Below are 17,504 nucleotides of genomic sequence, written 5' to 3' on the forward strand. Positions count from 1 at the left end.
CCATTAAGTGCAAACAAATGAGGCCTAAACTCGCACAACTTTCTCGAAAAAACACATCAATTAAATATATATACATCTTATGTGCGGCACTTTATTTGCATATCCAATAATTTCCTACTCAAACTTAGTTTGACGTGATCCATCATGATGATGATACACATTTCTCCTTAAACCAAGTTTCAGGTAAGTGACTATGATCTACAAGTCAATTTCTGAAATCCATTGTGTACAACTGCAAACGATTGAGCATTTACGACCACTGAAACCTATGCTATAGCTTTTTCTTATGCACGTCATCACCATACTCATTTCGTCGAATCATTAATTTTGATATAAATTGTTCGACTAAGTTAATAAAATAAAATACTTTTAACATGGCGTGCGTGATATTATACGTTTTTTGTCAAGTTTACATAATTTTCTCCAAAAAGCCTCATATTATGAAGTTTATATTTTATTAAGCCTGTCAAACGGGTCGAGCTGACCCGGCCCGACCTAGCCCACTAAGCAAACTCGGCCCATATATTGTAGTATATGTTTTATTTAAAGTAGTACATATATATTGAATGATGCATATATATGTGTATATATATCTTCCATAGATGTATATATTTAACGTATACATGTGTATATGTTTTATAAATTAGTATATAACTATATATATATATATATATTGTAGTATATATATATTGTAATATATTTTATTTAAAGTAGTACATACATATTAAATGGTGTGTATATATGTGTATGTATCTTCTTTTGACGTATATATTTAACGTATACATGTGTATATGTTTTATAAATTAGTATATAACATTCTCTCTCTATATATATATATTGTAGTATATGTTTTATTTAAAGTAGTACATATAGTCGTATTTATTGAATGTTACGTATATATGTGTAATTGTGTATATGTGTATATACTTTTTAAATTCTAATGTAGTATATACTATATATATAGTGTATATATATTGTTTAACGTATTTAAAATGTATATAGGTGTATATATATATAGTGTATATTGGAAATAAACTTTTCTTTTTTGGTTTTTGACCGAATTTTTAACCGGGTTTGACCGAATTTAGGTGGGTTTGACCGGATTGGGCTAAGTGAGTTGGTTTAGGATTGTTTATAAAAAAATTACTGTTGGACCCGGACCCAGACCCGGCCCAGCCCACTTAACCAAACCCAAAATCGGACCGGCCCACAACCCGGCAAATTTCACGGGTCGGTTCCAGGTTGACCCGGTCCCCCCATTTGACACCCTTATATTTGATCATAGATTTTGAAGTTAAAACTTGAAAATTTAAATTTCATTTAAGTTATGTTTTTTTGGAAGAATTTGTGTTTGAACATACATTTTACTTAAAAAATAAAATAAAAAAATTTTATGAGCAAAAATCCCCAAAATTCAGAAACTACTTTGACCTAGTTTTGAGAAGTTGAAATTATGTTTTTTTTTTAAAAAAAGGTTTTAGAGGATATCAATGAGAATAAAACTATAATTAAGAAGGGGTTGTTGGTCCTATTAATTACACATCACAATCAGATTATCTGACTAATACATCTGTCTCTATATGCAGTCCACGTACTCAAGCTTTTAGGCTCTGTTTGGTTTTGAGTTTTTTTTTTTTTTCATGTTTGATCGATCAAAATATTTTGTAAATAATTTTAAATAAGTATTTTAAAATGAAGAAAAAAATGACTTTTTGTGATGAAAATAGAAAAAACAAGTTTTATAAATAACATTTCATGCAGTGGAAGACCGAAATTTGAAGAAGCACGTATAACTTTCTTCTCAATTGTTTGAAGAGTGTAATAAATTAAATATACTCATAATTCTAATATTTAATCTCCATAAACTACATAATTTTAGGACAAAAGATGTTCAGCGGACCATCGTTCACCTATGATGAGTCCTCTCATGATTTCAGATTCATGGTCTCTTTCTTACCTCCAAATGGCCCTACCCCCCTCCCCCTCTCCCCCTCCCCGCCACTTTTGAACCTCCACTCCTTATCCCTATAGTATTTTGCTATATTCCATATAAATACGTTTTAAGATAATACAACAATAAAGTATTTTCACAAAGTGATGTTTGGAAAGACTGTTTTCAATTGACCCAGACACAAAAAGATCCCCGACTGAGTATACTTTCTAAGATAATATTTTTAAATATTCTTATCAAGTATTATGTGTCGATGATTACATTTTTCGATGTTGTTACTGTTCTTTTCTTCTAGATTTTGCATTGCTTTTCTTATTAATTGTTATGTTTTTTTCCTTCTTTTAAGTGGATTTGTTGCACTTGAACCGAGAGTGTTTCAAAAACAGCTTCTCTACCTTCACGATGTAGTGGTAAAGTCTACGTACATTCTATCATCTCTGGACCCCAGTTATGGAAATTCACCTGGTATATTGTTGTCGTTGTATACCAAACACTAGAAAATAAAAAAGAAGTCTAACTTATTTTTTCAAAAGAAAAATTTTATTTCCTGCCAATATATCAAACACCAGAAAATAAAAAAGAAGTTTAACTTATTTTTTTTAAGGAAAAATATTTTATTTCCTGCCAAACACACCCTTAATATTCGTTTAATTTTCTGACGATTCTCATATTTGGCTCTTTTCCCAATGCAAACTGCTATCACACAAGTTGCCCTTATTCCTCCAATCCTAATTCCTCCAATCCTCAACTAACAATCAACGTGTGGGGTGGGGGTGGGGGTGGGGTCAAGAGTCATAAAAAACACCAAAAAGAAAAAATTAAGTAAAAAAATATCTTCTTGATTAAAATAACCAATTCTTTTTTTTCTCTTTGTTAGTTTCTTCAAGTTTGAGTTCTTTGGATTTCTTTATTATTATTCTTGATAAAGGTTAGTTCATTTTTCCTTTACTTTTCGTTTTTCCTTTTTGGGTTTTTGATTTTATCGAACCCGAGCTCGGAGTTCCGGTAAAGTTATTGCCATGTGATGTAAGTCGTGTAATTAGCCTCTTGTAGAATCGTAAGGTAAGACTGCATAAAATAAATCCTTGTGATTTGATCTTTTTCCGAACGCCATGCATATCATGAGCTTTAGTGCATCGGTTTGTCCTTTTATTGGTTTTTTATTTTATGGTTCCATTGTTTGTGTGCAAAGTGTATAATAGGTACCAAGAAAATTGAAACAGTGGTTAAGGACGTACAATAAACCCTTGTGGTTCGACCCTTCCATGACCCTATGCATAGCGGGACCTTTAGTGCATTGCACTGTCCATTTTTCGGTTCTTGATTTTATGGTTCCATTGTTGTGTGCAAAGTGTGTATAATAGGTACCAAGAAAATTGAAACAAGCAGAAATGTGGGGTAAGGTTGCGTATAATAAACTTTTGTAGTTCGGCCTTCTCCAGGCGCACATGGAAGCTTTAGTGCACGAGACTTGTCTTTTTTTATTGTTGTGTGCAAAGTGTTTATAATGGATACCAAGAAAATTGAAAAAAAAATTGTGGGGTACCATCAAGATTCTTTGAAATGTTGTAACTTTTATGATGGAGATTAATTTAATTATGTTACATAAAAAAGCTGAAACCTTTTTATCATGATCTTTAGAAAAATTAGGACTTTTCAAGAATTGCCCAGGAAAAGTTTGAAGTTATGAAGAAAATTGAAAAAATCTAAGTAGATTTGAGGTGGTTGAGGGATAACTTTGTTGGATTTGTGATTTGTGTGCTGGGGCGGAGCCAGTAGGGCCGAGGGTTCATTCGCACCTCATTTGATGGAAAATTGCATTGTTTATATATGCTTAAAATTGTTTTTTTGTTGTTATGTATATATAGTAGATGTTGAATCCTTTGACTTCTTGTATGTTTACTTCTTACATATTTTAAACCCTTTTAGTGAAAATCCTGGCTCTACCACTGGGTGTGTATCTTTAGAAGTTCTTTTTGAACCTAGTGGTGAAATCTTTTGCTCTTCTAATTCAAGTTCTTGTTTCAGCTTGAGTTTACTAGGCTATATCTTCCAAAGATTTTAGCTTTTTGTAATGCATAAACTTGATAAAAGATTTTCTTCTTTACAATATATATTTACCTTGGATGAGAGATCATACCAACAGTAACTCATTGAATCCCATCAAAACTCCTAAGTTAAACTTGTTTGGGTGAGAGTAGCACTAGGATGAGTGACCCCTTGGGAAGTCCTCATGTTGCATTTCTCATTAAGAAGGGAAGCCTTGGTGTAACTGGTAAAGTTGCTGCTACGTGACTAGGAGATCACGGATTCGAGTTGTGGAACAGTATCTAGCAGAAATAAAGGGTAAGGTTGTGTGTAATAGATGTTTGTGATCTGGCACTTCTTGTGAACCTGTGCATCGTGGGAGCTTAGTGCACCAAGTTGTCTTTTTATTTACACTATATTTACCTTTTCTGGATCTTTAAGGATTTTGGTTGTGTAATGAAAGCCTATTTCTATTTAGTTTCTGAAGCAAGTATCTTTCGTTCTTCATGTCGGTATATTTTGATAACTTTTAGTGTTCGAAAGGGGTCTTGGTTCACTTCTATTGTTATGTATATTAGTACCATTTCAGTATTTCCCCTTTCATTTTGAGACGGAAGATTAACATTTCCCATAGAAATAAGAAGGTGGAATTTCCCTTATTAGGCTTTTCTTCATGCTATCTAAGCTTAGCAACAAACATTGATCGTTGAACGCCTTTGGAATGTGAGTAGTCGTGTGATTTCACACAATTAGTAGATTTACATGTATTATGTTTTGCAATTAATCTTGCGTGACCCGCTGCTTCACAGAAAGGCTTGTATTTTTTCATGTGACTTTATGCTTCCCTCCTTGCTCTATGTGTGTGTATTTGTGACTTTAAGACTCCTTTCAATGTTGCTCCGTTCTTTAGTACAGTAAGCCATATTGATGCAAGGAAAGGTTACAGATATTAGATATTATATTGTAATGCAATGTAATCTGAGTTTTACCCTGCTCCTTTATTTCTTCTGAGATACTTATTTATTTGTAATGCTAATTTATGATTTGTGTTCTTGTCCAATATTATTCTACTTTGAGATATTACATATACCAAAAGGTTATTTTTTTGGTTGTTGACTATGTTGCTCGGACTCTTAAGCGTGTTGGATTCTCCAAAAGTATTGCATTTTGGGAGCATACGACAGGGGTGTGACAACATTTTTGGAAAGTCCGAGCAACATGTTTTACCGATATTTGGTGTACATAAATCTTGCAGCTGTCCATAATGACTTTGTGCCTTATGTTCTTCTTCTGATGACTGACTTGCTTCTTATGTGTCCAAAGAAAAAAGAAAGAACAAAATGCCGGAGGGAATAACAGCTGAGAATCTTTTGAACAACATCATGGACACTTTTTCTGATGGTGCGCCAAAGCATAAATCTGCTTCGTTCTTTCAAGAGGAAAGTGAAAGCTCTGTTAGTGCTCAATTGAATAGGCTATTTGGACGTCAAAAACCAATTCATCATTGTTTGGGTGGAGGCAAATGTACGGTAGTTTTATGCATTCTTTTCCTTATATCGTCATGGCTATATAGCAATACTCAATACGCTTTCTTGGATTTTTGTAGCTGCTGATAGCATGTTGTGGAGAAACAAGAAAATTTCAGCCGGTGTTTTAATCAGCGCTACAGCCATCTGGGTGCTGTTTGAGTGGCTTAACTATAATTTTCTTTCACTTGTATGCTTTGGTCTGTCCTTTGGCCTGATCGCGCAGTTTCTGTTGAAAAATGCTTCTGGGGTAATAAACAGGTAGCTTTTGATATCTGTCACTATCTGTTGTTTATTATGTTTAGGTGATCACTCTATTTTGCTCCCATATGTTCTGCAGTATGTTCCTATTAGTTTTCATGTTTTCTTCACTGCCGTTTTTCCTTTTCATTAATACTTTGAGTTGCTTCATTTAAGTCGAGGATCTTTCGACAACAGCCTCTCTCTACCTCCACGAGGTAGGGTTCCCCAGACCTCACTTTGTGGGATTTCATGGGATATGTTGTTGATGTTGGTTATAAACTGGTAATAATAATGGCTGACATTGCATATAAATGCATCCATTGAGTTTTAATTTTAAACGTATAATATATCGTGTTACTTAACTTATTCAATTAAGGTTTAGGGTGAATATTCACATTCTTTCACAAATAGGATTTCCTCCAGGTCCGTTCCCCCCCCCCCCCCCACACACACACACACACACACACATGCTTTTCTATAATGATCCTTCAAGGGAGAAATTAGCCTGAGTTGTGTTAATATTTCAGTTTGGTATAGCAATTTGGCCTGGTTATATTATATCACAAAAGAAGAATTTGTAGCTAGAAAGTACTAAGCATTATTTTTCTCGTAATGTGAAGAAGTGTTGAATATTTAAGAATGCAAAGTTACATACAAAACTGTTTTTCCTTGAACTGAGGGTCTATCACAAACAATCTCTCTACCTCTGAGGTAGGAATGAGGTATGCATGCTCTCTACCCTCCCCAGATCCAACTTTCTGGGACTACATTGGGTTTTTTGTTGTTGTTGTTTGTTGCAGAGTTGCAAACAAAGAAGTGTTGAATGCTGTTTCCTAAAGACCGTCCATTTGTAGTATCTAGTTGCTAATACTTTAACGTTATTCACCTACCTAATATATGCCTTCCTATTTATTGGTGTAGAACTTTATAAACATTATATCCAAATACTCCTATTATATGTGACTCCAAACATCAATTTGAAAATGGCATACCATACTTGTCTCTTTTCCATTTCTTTCATCTCTATCCGTTCTAGATATGATTTAATATATATCTTAAATTAGAGTTGAGGCAGAGTGAAGTTTAACGCAGGACTAGCCTGAGTCATCGGTCTAGTTAGTGATACCTTCGCGGCCTGTAGCGGAGCCCAAAAATATAATGGGAAAAATGACAAAGCAAAATAGTGGCAGGTTACGTATTTTCTAGAGCAATGTTCACTTCTTGTCCTTTGTTATTCTAATTTTTGTGTTATTATCACATTCTTGAATCAAATTAATGCAGTTGCATTCTATGGAAACAGGTCTCCATCTAATGTTCCTCGTCTTGTCTTACCTGATGACCTCTTCATCAATATCGCAAAGACAATAGGCACTGAAATAAACCGTGGTTTGGTCTTCCTTCAAAATGCTGCCTTGGGTGGTAACTTGAAACAATTTGGAGTGGTATGCTAAAATTCATTAACCATTCATCTCTATCCTCATTCTTTTCGAAGGAATATGCTTACATTTAAATGATCGACAGTATCAAGTACTTGACGTGAATTATGTGGCCCTTATTCATAGTAAAAAGTTTTTTTCAGGAATCAAATTCTTTCCACCTTTCTTTGAATGTCGTAACCTTTTCTTTGAGTATCTTTTCTATAGGTATGAGGTATGAGGCAAGTATGAACTGTGTCCCATCATAGTGTCCAATCATAGACCACGAAGGTTAAGTGAGTTCGGTTTGCCTCCATAGGCTAATTGAGATAGGTTCCGTTTTAATCTCAATTATGAGATCCCAAGACTCCTGCCATTGTTTGTTAAATATTATGTGCTCGCTAACTTGTTTTCACGATCTCCACTGACATTTTTGAACTAAGATCCATATGCTAAGAGAAAATTCTAAGCTGTGATTGTAACTTTGAGAAAAAGGATTATAACCTAAAAGGAAAAGAAGATTGACTAATATGGAATGTTCTATGACCTTGCTGCATGTAAATTGTTGAAATTTCTCCAATCACTAAGCAAGCGTTTGGTCAGGATTACAAATATTTTTCACTTTATTTGGAATTGTCGGAGTTGGAGTTGAAGATAGAGTTTGTGCTTGATTATACCTTTTGCAAAGAATGTTCGGAATAATGTTCAACAACAACAACAAACCCAGTGTATTCCCACATAGTGAGGTCTGGGGAGGGTAAGATGTACGCAGTCCATACCTCTACCTCTAAAGAAGTAGAAAGGCTGTTTCCGATAGACCCCCGGCTCGAGACACGGCATACTAAACAAATTAATAGTAAAGCATGGAACAAGATGGCATAACATAAATACGACACCCACAAGTAATAGAAAACAGAGAAAAGTAAACAGATTCGTAATAAAGCATGAAACAAGGTATCATAACAAGAATAATACCCCCACCAAGTAATTCCCTACACTAGCGACCCAAACTGACCCTAGCCTTCTGCCCTAATTCGCGTCCTCCAGATCTTTCTATCTAGGGTCATGTCCTCAGTGAGCTGTAATGTTCGGAATAATGTTCATGCTGAAAATTTCTATTACTAAAGTACTCTTGCTGATCACGAAGCTAATGTTTTCGAGTTTGTCCTAGGTTATACTGAGCTTGTGGGCTGCTGGTATGATCGGAACCTGGTGCAACTTCTTGACTGTTCTGTATATTGGTAAGAAATCTCTCGTTTCCATGATAGTGTACTACCTTTTATTCTTTGAGAGTATCAAATGGGAGATAATTTCATTTCCAGATAGCAATTACATACTAATATAAAGCTGTCTAATGTTTGTGTATCAGTAGCGTCGCTTATAGATACAAATATGCAATTGCTTTTCTCAGCATTTCACCGTGTCCTATGATATGTATGTTGCTCAGACTCTCCTAATTTGTTGCTGCCCTGGTGTCGGATTCTCCAAAATGCACTACTTTTGGAGTACTTGACACATATCCATCAACATTTTTGAAGAGTCTGAGTAACATATTGGTATGACCTTAAACTCGTTATCTGGCTCGCATAAGATTCCAACAAGTAGAATTGAGGCTAGCTTTATTGGCCACCTTTTTAATGTCTGTGTCCCTAGTTTTACCACAAACATCAGATGTTTAAAACTAATACTCCCTCTATCCCAATTTGTATGAAACATTTTCATTTTTAGTCGGTCCCAAAAAGAATTAAATATTTCTATGTTTAATAACAATTTAATGAGATGATTTATAACCATACATACATCAATGACTTATTTTAGAACACAAGTTTCAAAAGTCTTTCTTTCCTTCTTAAACTTTGTACCATGTCAAACAACATCACATAAATTGAGAGGAGGACGTACTAATTATTGCTGGAAATATAAGGCAGACCCTTGATAATATCATAGGACACAACAAGGAGGAAGAGGAAGAGAGACATTAAGCTCAATCTCATATCATATCACTAAAGGGTTTATATATGCCAGTAGATAATTCTCGACTCACACTGCTAAATGCTTTCACACTAACGATGAACTTGACCTCTTTGAAAACAAAACAATGTACCTAGATAATACAAAAGGCGAAGGGGAGCCTTGGAGCAATAGTAAAGTTGTCTCCATGTGATCTATAGGTCGTGTTCAATCCACTAATGTTCTACATTAACTCCTTGGAATGTTGCCCATCCCTAGACCTTGATAATGCTGGATGCTTTGGGCACCGGGCTGCCCAGATAATACGAAGGACAATGAACTTAGACAACATAAAACCCATGCACGTAGACAGCCGAAAAGTGACGGCTAACACCTAACATACATCTAGTAATTCTAGATTACTCAAAATTACGTTTCTAACAACTAGTCTAGTTGTATAGTTGTACTTGTACGGTTGAAATTGCACTGACTGCTACAGTAGTCTCAATCCATTGAGGTCCGCTATATGTGTTCCCATCGTCCACATTGCTCCATTTTATGCTCATCTTCGTCCAACACTATACAAGATAATAATCAAAAGTAATAGTATAGTTTTAAATATTTTCTACTGGCCTTACATAGTTGAAATTGCACTTCCAGGATATATAAGCTACTGTTGTTGGTCTGGTATATGTTTTGTTTTGCTGCTTTCATTGCAAATATAAAACGGCATTGTTGTCTTGACTATACTTTGAATTTTGACTGTGTATTAGGTTTCGTTGCTGCTCACACGCTTCCAGTGCTCTATGAGAGATATGAAGATGAAGTTGATGGTTTCTTGTCTAATGCCCTTGATAAGCTTCAAGGCCATTACAAGAAGCTGGATTCTGGTGTCCTCAGCAAAATACCGCGAGGCAGCTTCAAGGGAAAGAAGCATGAATAGATCTTTAAAATTATTGAACATAATCTCGTAGAGGAAAACATTATTGGTCTGTATGAAACTTATTTTCGTGCTTAGCCAACAAATTGCTGTATGTAAGCTTAGGATTAATCGAGAGGTATTGAAAGAAACGCGTATTGGATTGTAGGTCACCTTATTGTGTAAATGCTGCTAAGTACTTTGATTAATATTTGGCATTTGAAAATAAATTTTCTGCAGAAAGTATGAATGGTAGCTTTTTGCAGTATTGGAGTTCTCTGGTTATAGCCTACTTTACTCAAACATTCTTGTGGTAGTTGTATTAACATAAGTAAACAGAATTCAGCCAAAAATACTACTCTCTTCGTTTCATTTTATGTGGCGCTAATTTCATATCAGGTTTAAAAAAGAATGACATGTATTTATACCTGAAATATTACTTTACACTTCCCATTTTATCGTTAATTGACATGATCTTACAGACAACTCTCATAGGATGTTTAAGATCAAATCTCATCGAAGGCAAAAGGCATTAGGTGATTTCTTTCCATACCTATCGCATGGTTTGGTAGATAAACTTATCTGGTACCTTTGCTAGTGGAAGGAAGCCAATGCCTCGGTAGTATTAGTCCTGGTGCACGTGAGCTGAGTCAAACACCATGATTATATATCCAATATGGAAGTAGGCCAATATTTCTATTGGCAAATGCGGTGTTTCCAATTATATGGCCAAGTGGTTATTACTTATTGGGTCGTAAATTTCCCCCTTTTTCTTCCCGGTCCAATATTTGTCCGCAATAAAAAGAAATGTTGTAAGCAAAGTGGGGGTCATCGTTAATTCTCTACTCTCCCTATCGGACTAAACAATTTAGTCTCAAGGAAAGGCGCCTGAGTTCCAACCAGGGGTCTCTCAAACAATTTCAGTACATATGGCGCAAGACAATTGAAGGAAAAAGAAAAAAAAAAAAAAAGAAGAAACAACAACAAAGACTAATATAATCTTTTCTTGACATCTCCAATCTTGCTACTCCAATGGCAAATGGGCCATGAGCAATGCAAGTAAAACTAGAAGGGCAGCCCAAGCTCCCTTATGCACGGAATTCGGAGAAAGGCCAGGACTACAAGCGAGGGTCTACGGTATGATGTCTTACCTTGTATTTTTGTCAGAGGTTATTTTCAAGATTTGAACCATGACCTTCTGATAACACGACAACACCTTTTCCATTTACCAAAGGCTCCTTTCAAATAAAATGATTCACTAGAATTTCATTGGGACATAAAAATTAGTACATACAATATGCATACTTCCATTATTATATGATGATCACAATATTTGTAAACATAAGAATGGTACACACTATCTAGGGGACTATTCTATTCTATACTCACATAATTAATTTAATTAACAATAAAAACATGATCAAGAGAGAGATAAATCTAGGTTAATGTAAGTACTTGTTTCCCTTGTGGAGTAAAAAAATCTGCTTGATCCATTATTAAAGTTGGAGTACTTTTGATAATCATCAAGATTAGGCCAAACATTTATCTCCTTTTCACAATCATAATCTGCCTTTGGCAATTCATATATTTCACCAGCATTATCTTCTTCTTCTTCCACCTTTGTCATTCCACTAATTGTACTTCCTTCTGCTTCCTGGAAATCGATGCGTAAAAGATATTTATACAATCAGGTCATGACTACATGCTACAACAGGTTGAACTATATAAGTATTTAGCCTATCGATATAGTTCAACCTGTTGTAGCATGTAGTTTGTCTTATTTTTTAGGCTACTTATCCCATTTTTACATGCAATTACTTATGGTTGTCTTTAAATGACTTAACAATAAAAAATAATTTTATATTAACAGTGTATATATTTATTTATATAGAGGTTATCTTTGTGATAAAACATTAGACCTTCCGTCACAAATTATGTGGCAATATTTGACTGCATAGAGAGCTAGAGAAAGAATTAAAAGAGTTTTGCAATTGAAATTTTGTGGTTTTAAAGTTAAAACGAGTCATGTATTTTTGTGTGCAGCTATAGTCTATAACGAAGATTAAAAAATAATTTTTAAATAAGAAAGTATGACGATATTTTTTTTAAAATGGACTAAAAGTAAAGGTATACGTGACATGTAAATTTGGACATTGGGTGTAACTACTAACCTAATAAATATGATAACATCTGCTTTTAAAGTTGATCATAGATAATATAAAAAATTATTTACACTATCAGCGTATATATTTCGAATCCTAAAGTAGGATAAGAATGAAAATCACTATACCTGGTAGTCATTGTAAGGAATATTTTCACCATTTTGGCTTCCAGATTCTTTCTCCTTGCTGCTCTTTGAAGTATTTTCTCTTAATTTTTTTGACACATGCCTGTAAAAGGATGTAAAGAAAAAGGGGTAATAACTTTGAGCATAAGGACTCAGGGGCGGAGCTAGAGTGTCGATTATGGGTTCTGCTGAATTTGTCAGGGTTTTTATTAAGGGATTTAAAATATAATTAAATAAAGAGGTAAACATATGAAAATGTCAAGTGGCTAAAAAAAAAGTCAAGAGGATTCAACTACCTAATATATATACATAAAAAATTATTTGACCTTGTATATACCATGTAATTTTTCGATGAATTCTCTTCCAGAACCCTATCTCCACCAATGCTTAGTAGCTTTGCTTCAATCTCCCTATTTGTCTTAAAATCTTTGAATATGTGGAAATTATTAATCTAGAATCCGATAACTATTAGCATTCAGAATCTATAAACTTTAAATCACGTGACTGCTAATTCGTCATGCTAAAAACTGTTTAAACTAATTAATATTGCCTAATGTTAGTTTATGTATAAGCTTAATTGATTTCTTCCCAAGTGCTATTATACCATTTTCATAGCAAAAAGAGAAAATTGTAGCCACCACGTAAAATGAGGATGGTCAGTTGAATATATTTAATCGAAAAATTATTACTTTAATTTATATACACATGCATTAAATTTTGAATCTTCTTACTACTCAAATTAAGTTAATTGCACATTATTAGATCAAAATTGGCATTATCGGTGCACGAAGCATCCCACGCTAGTAGGTTCAGGGAAGCTAAGGCTGGCCGCACCTTAAAGGGTGTGACGTAGACAACCTATCCTAATTCAAACATTAATGATTGCTTTCATTACTCAAACCCGTGACCTATAGATCAAATGAAGACAACTTTATCGTTGATTCAAAACTCCCGGTCATTAGATGGAAAAAGGGATATCCATCCCATCATTTTAGTATAAACTATGGGATAAAATAGTTCCGAGATTAGTTAATATCTCATACCCAAACAAGGGATAAAATTAATCCTAAATTTTATCACGAAATTATTATCCTTATCCGATATATCAACCAATGCACTAATTAAAAGGAAGTAAAGGTGTTAGAGGACTTACAATGATGAAGACAAATTGAAATCTGGCATCACAACATGGAGGCTTGGATGCGCCCTCATGTTTCTATACATCTGGTTTTCATAAATTCAAATCGACAAACATAAAATTAATTAGTAACTAGTAATTAAAATTTTTATAAAACCAAAAATACAAAATGTATTTGAGTTATAAAAATTCCCATTAATAACGGTTAACGATGAATTATCGAAAAAATTCATTTGGCAATGGAGTATTTAGCTATAGATTCGCGGCGGATCCAGGGCTTTTATTTATGGGTGTGGCAAGTGGTCAATGAAGTGGGTTGAAAACTTGAGGTCTCGCGTTCAGATTCCAACGAAGGCATAAAAAAAAGGATAGGTGGTTCTTCCCATCTATCCTAACTTTGTTGGATAGAGTTATCTGGTGACTGATATTTATTGTTGGTACGAGGTGACAGATAAATACATCATAAATTTAATTGAGGTGCATGAAAATTGATTCGTGCACTATGATATTATCAATTTTTTTAGTCACCCAATAATTTTAGAACTTCTAGGGCTAGCATGGTGCATACTGCATATATACCTAACCTAGTTATATTTATTTATTTAAAGTAACATCATATGCAAAATATGTTTGGACCAATCTACCTACATAGACCTAGCTCCAATAGGCTTGATATATATTTACTCGAGTTTGTTTTGTTTGGAATATTAAAAATAACTAATTAGGGTATCATTTCTATGTGCCACAATGGATGTACGAGTCTCAATTAGATAGCAAACTTATATACTTAAACATGATATCAGAGTAGATATAAATTGTGAATGCGAGTCTTATCATCATTTATTATTAAAACAAAAAATAGGCTCACACGCAATGAGACGTATGGATAGATAATAATTAAATAAATTCAGTGTGGTAGCCCTAATGACTTAATGTTTAAATGAATTGGAACAATAATTGCGACAAAGTAAAGAGATGTGCAGGAACGTAACCATCCATGAAAATGCTCAACGACTATATAAAAAGGCAGCCATCGGTGCACTAAAGATCTCACTATATACGGGATTCGGGGAATGACCGGACCATAAGAGTCTATTGTAGACAGTCTTACCTTACATTTCTGTGGGCCAAAAGCTGTTTCCACCACGGATTGAACCCATGACCTCTTGGTCACATGGAAATAACTTTACCAGTTGCTCCGACGCTCGACAAATACATAAGTTATACATTTCCCAACTTGCTTTCATTCAATTATAATTTTTTTAAAAAAAAAAGAGACACAAGCACTTTATAATGAAAATTTATGGCATCATTCTAGTAAATAGAGAAACTTCTAACAATTATTATTAGTAACAAGCTAGGGTAAATTAATTAGATATATAGTACCTGGAGATGACTTTTAACATGAGAAATCTTCAATCCCTTTATGGCCATCATCTGCATAATTCTCTTTGGTGTTGCTTCTGTCAATATATAAACAAGAAAAATAATAAATAAATAATAATTCTCTCGTTGATGTCTTATAATTGTTTATTGCTTTTGGCTCGAACTATATGTACACAGAAGTGCGATGCTTTAAGATACGCGATAAGACACTCACACGCACTTATATATAGTACGCCATCTGTCTCAATCTATGTGACTGAATTTTGAGATTCAAATTTTTATATTTTGATTGTCAAAGAACATATATATATAAGCTTTAAGTTTTTTGAAATAAATTTATATATTTAAAAACTATGTATAAAGTACTATAAATCACAATAATTAACTACGCAATAAATATTAAAAGGCATATAAACAAATTCTGGTCAAATAAAAACTAATTGATCAACACTCAAATTCCAACTATCCCACATAATTTTGGGAGATTCTGAACATATAATTTTATAACTGCAGATGCATGAGTTCATTGTTAAAGAATTTCAAGGTTGAATTCATCGAATTTAAATTCTGAATTCGTTTCCTCTGTGTACAAGAAAAATTAAGATGTACACATAAAAGTAATTAAATCATTCTTAACTGTTGATCAAGAATTCACTTGTGTATACATATATTTTAGAAAAAAATACATAAAATAATAAGAAAACCAGAAGGAAAAAATTAAACCAAGAAGATTTCCCAAAAAAATAAAAATACATGTAGTCGCATCTTAATTAGGGCAACCATAAATCACACCTTTGCTTTATTTTTCTCAATACATTTTTTTTTTCTGAATATTGAAATATTACATGAATCGAAACTAGGGTCTTTCGGAAACAACCTCTCTACCTCTCTGAGGTAGGCTTGCGCGTGTACACTCTACCCACCCCCCCCCTCCCAAACCACCACCAAGACCCCCAAACCTCACTTGTGGGATTTCGCTGGGTAACCACCACCTGGCCACCCCCATAAAGACCCCAGACTTCACTTGTGGGATTTCGCTAGGTATGTTGTTCTTCCTGCTGCTGTTGTTGTTGTTACATCATACATGAATTCAATCTACATGAACTTCTTTTCTTGTTATATATACATGATATTATTAACAACAAAAAAAAGCTACTAATTTATATAATTTGATCTTAATTTAATTAATAAAAAGTACTTACTGTTTCCTCCACCAAGATTTTGAACAGATTGAATGAAGAGATCATGAAGTTGTGGAGACCATCTTAGACGTGGAGCTAATGATTTGTTGTATTTTCTAACTTCCCTCATTTTTTTGGATTTTTTCATCATCATTTGTGGTGAATATTGAGACATTATGAATATTTTTTTCATCATCTCAAAAGCTTATATTATAACATGATGAGTACATATAAGGGAAAGGAGTCTGAGATTATGGACTTTTCTTGGTTTGTGTGGACTTTAGGAAACATATCCTCTAATTCCTTGTTATTTCCTTTATAAGGGAAAAAGAAAAATTGGAAATAGGAAAATAAAATAAAATATAAAGGCTAAAGGCATAGAATGGGAATTAAGGAAGAAAAATTATTAGTAATATTCTTTGTAAAGTGACCTTGAGAAATGGTCATTTAATGGTTACAAGACTTCGATAAACCTTAACAGACTGTTCGGTACATTAAAGTTATCATTATACGTGACGTTTGAAGAAGGGCCAGACCACTGGGGTATATGTATGCGTTGCAACCTTACGTACCTTGCATTTCAATAAGAAATTATTTCCATGGCTTGAACTCCTGACCGACCTCCTGATCTCGTGACAATAACTTTACCACTTACGCCAAGACTCTCCTTTCAGTTTAGAAGTTCAAAACAAAATTAATTAATTTTTTTCATTTTATCCTTTTTTATTCTTGAATTTATATGCATTTTCGGTGAAGAAAAGTTTTACATCATCGTCTTAACCTATACAACAGGTAACTCTTCATAACAAGTCCGATATGATAATCTCGACATAGAAAAATAACAAGTTATATCCAGTGAAATTGGCATTTCCATTTTGCTTTTAGTGTTAAATTAAATATTTATTTAGTAATTTTATTATTCACTTCAACTTGGTAAAGTTTAATTTTAATGCACAAAAATTAAAATGATAACTATAACTTTTGAAATAGTATTTAAGACATGCAATTTAGCATAGTTACTTTTGTGTGAAAATGTTTACTCTTATATTAATGTTTATCTTACAGTTTAGGCATGATGATTCCATATAGGTATATATCTAGCTACAATTAGTGTCACCTAATTTTTTTGTTCTATACTTTTATTAGTAGTATACAAGCAATTAATTGGATTTAATAATTTGTTTATTTATTTATTAGAAAAAGGACAGATTTTTTAACAAAAATCTATCATGTATTATAATTTTTTGTTAATTCATAGTTATTTCATTATTTAATAAGATTGATGATGAACTTTTATATTTTAGCGACATAATTTGTATGTCATTTTAGTAGCATGTTGAATTAAAAAACGAATTACTCACTTTATTTCAAAAAATGTTCGATGTTTGACCTTCACAAAGCTGCATTTTAGACTATATATACATATATGTATATATTAAAAGAAAAAAAAACATGGTTAATATATATACATTAAATTAAG

General features: G+C 33.4%; 2 protein-coding genes and 1 pseudogene across 3 annotated transcripts; 2 read left to right on the plus strand and 1 right to left on the minus strand.

The window, feature by feature from the left end:
* The first annotated feature begins 2,732 nt into the window (after window positions 1–2,732).
* LOC107841928 (reticulon-like protein B8) lies at window positions 2,733–10,309 on the plus strand. 2 transcript variants are annotated; one of them, XM_016685777.2, is made up of 6 exons: window positions 2,733–2,879; window positions 5,303–5,503; window positions 5,586–5,766; window positions 7,049–7,190; window positions 8,335–8,404; window positions 9,887–10,309. In XM_016685777.2, exons 2-6 carry the CDS (start codon window positions 5,320–5,322, stop codon window positions 10,054–10,056), a joined length of 747 nt encoding a protein of 248 aa, XP_016541263.2. In that variant the 5' UTR covers window positions 2,733–2,879; window positions 5,303–5,319; the 3' UTR covers window positions 10,057–10,309. The 2 variants fall into 2 exon arrangements, with proteins under 2 accessions (XP_016541263.2, XP_016541264.2); XM_016685778.2 differs by lacking the exon at window positions 2,733–2,879 and adding an exon at window positions 2,886–3,013.
* Window positions 4,078–4,196, plus strand: LOC124887559 (annotated as a pseudogene).
* Window positions 10,310–11,315: 1,006 nt separating the features above from the next.
* LOC107841892 (myb family transcription factor MPH1) lies at window positions 11,316–16,314 on the minus strand. The gene is made up of 5 exons (XM_016685746.2): window positions 16,046–16,314; window positions 14,844–14,920; window positions 13,473–13,543; window positions 12,323–12,422; window positions 11,316–11,686 (listed from the first exon to the last, which is right to left on the minus strand). The coding sequence occupies exons 1-5, from the start codon at window positions 16,218–16,220 to the stop codon at window positions 11,453–11,455; spliced, it is 657 nt and encodes a 218-aa protein (XP_016541232.1). The 5' UTR covers window positions 16,221–16,314; the 3' UTR covers window positions 11,316–11,452.
* Window positions 16,315–17,504: the final 1,190 nt, after the last annotated feature.

The sequence above is a fragment of the Capsicum annuum genome, chromosome 9 (assembly GCF_002878395.1).
Source record: "Capsicum annuum cultivar UCD-10X-F1 chromosome 9, UCD10Xv1.1, whole genome shotgun sequence".
Taxonomy (NCBI): domain Eukaryota; kingdom Viridiplantae; phylum Streptophyta; class Magnoliopsida; order Solanales; family Solanaceae; genus Capsicum; species Capsicum annuum.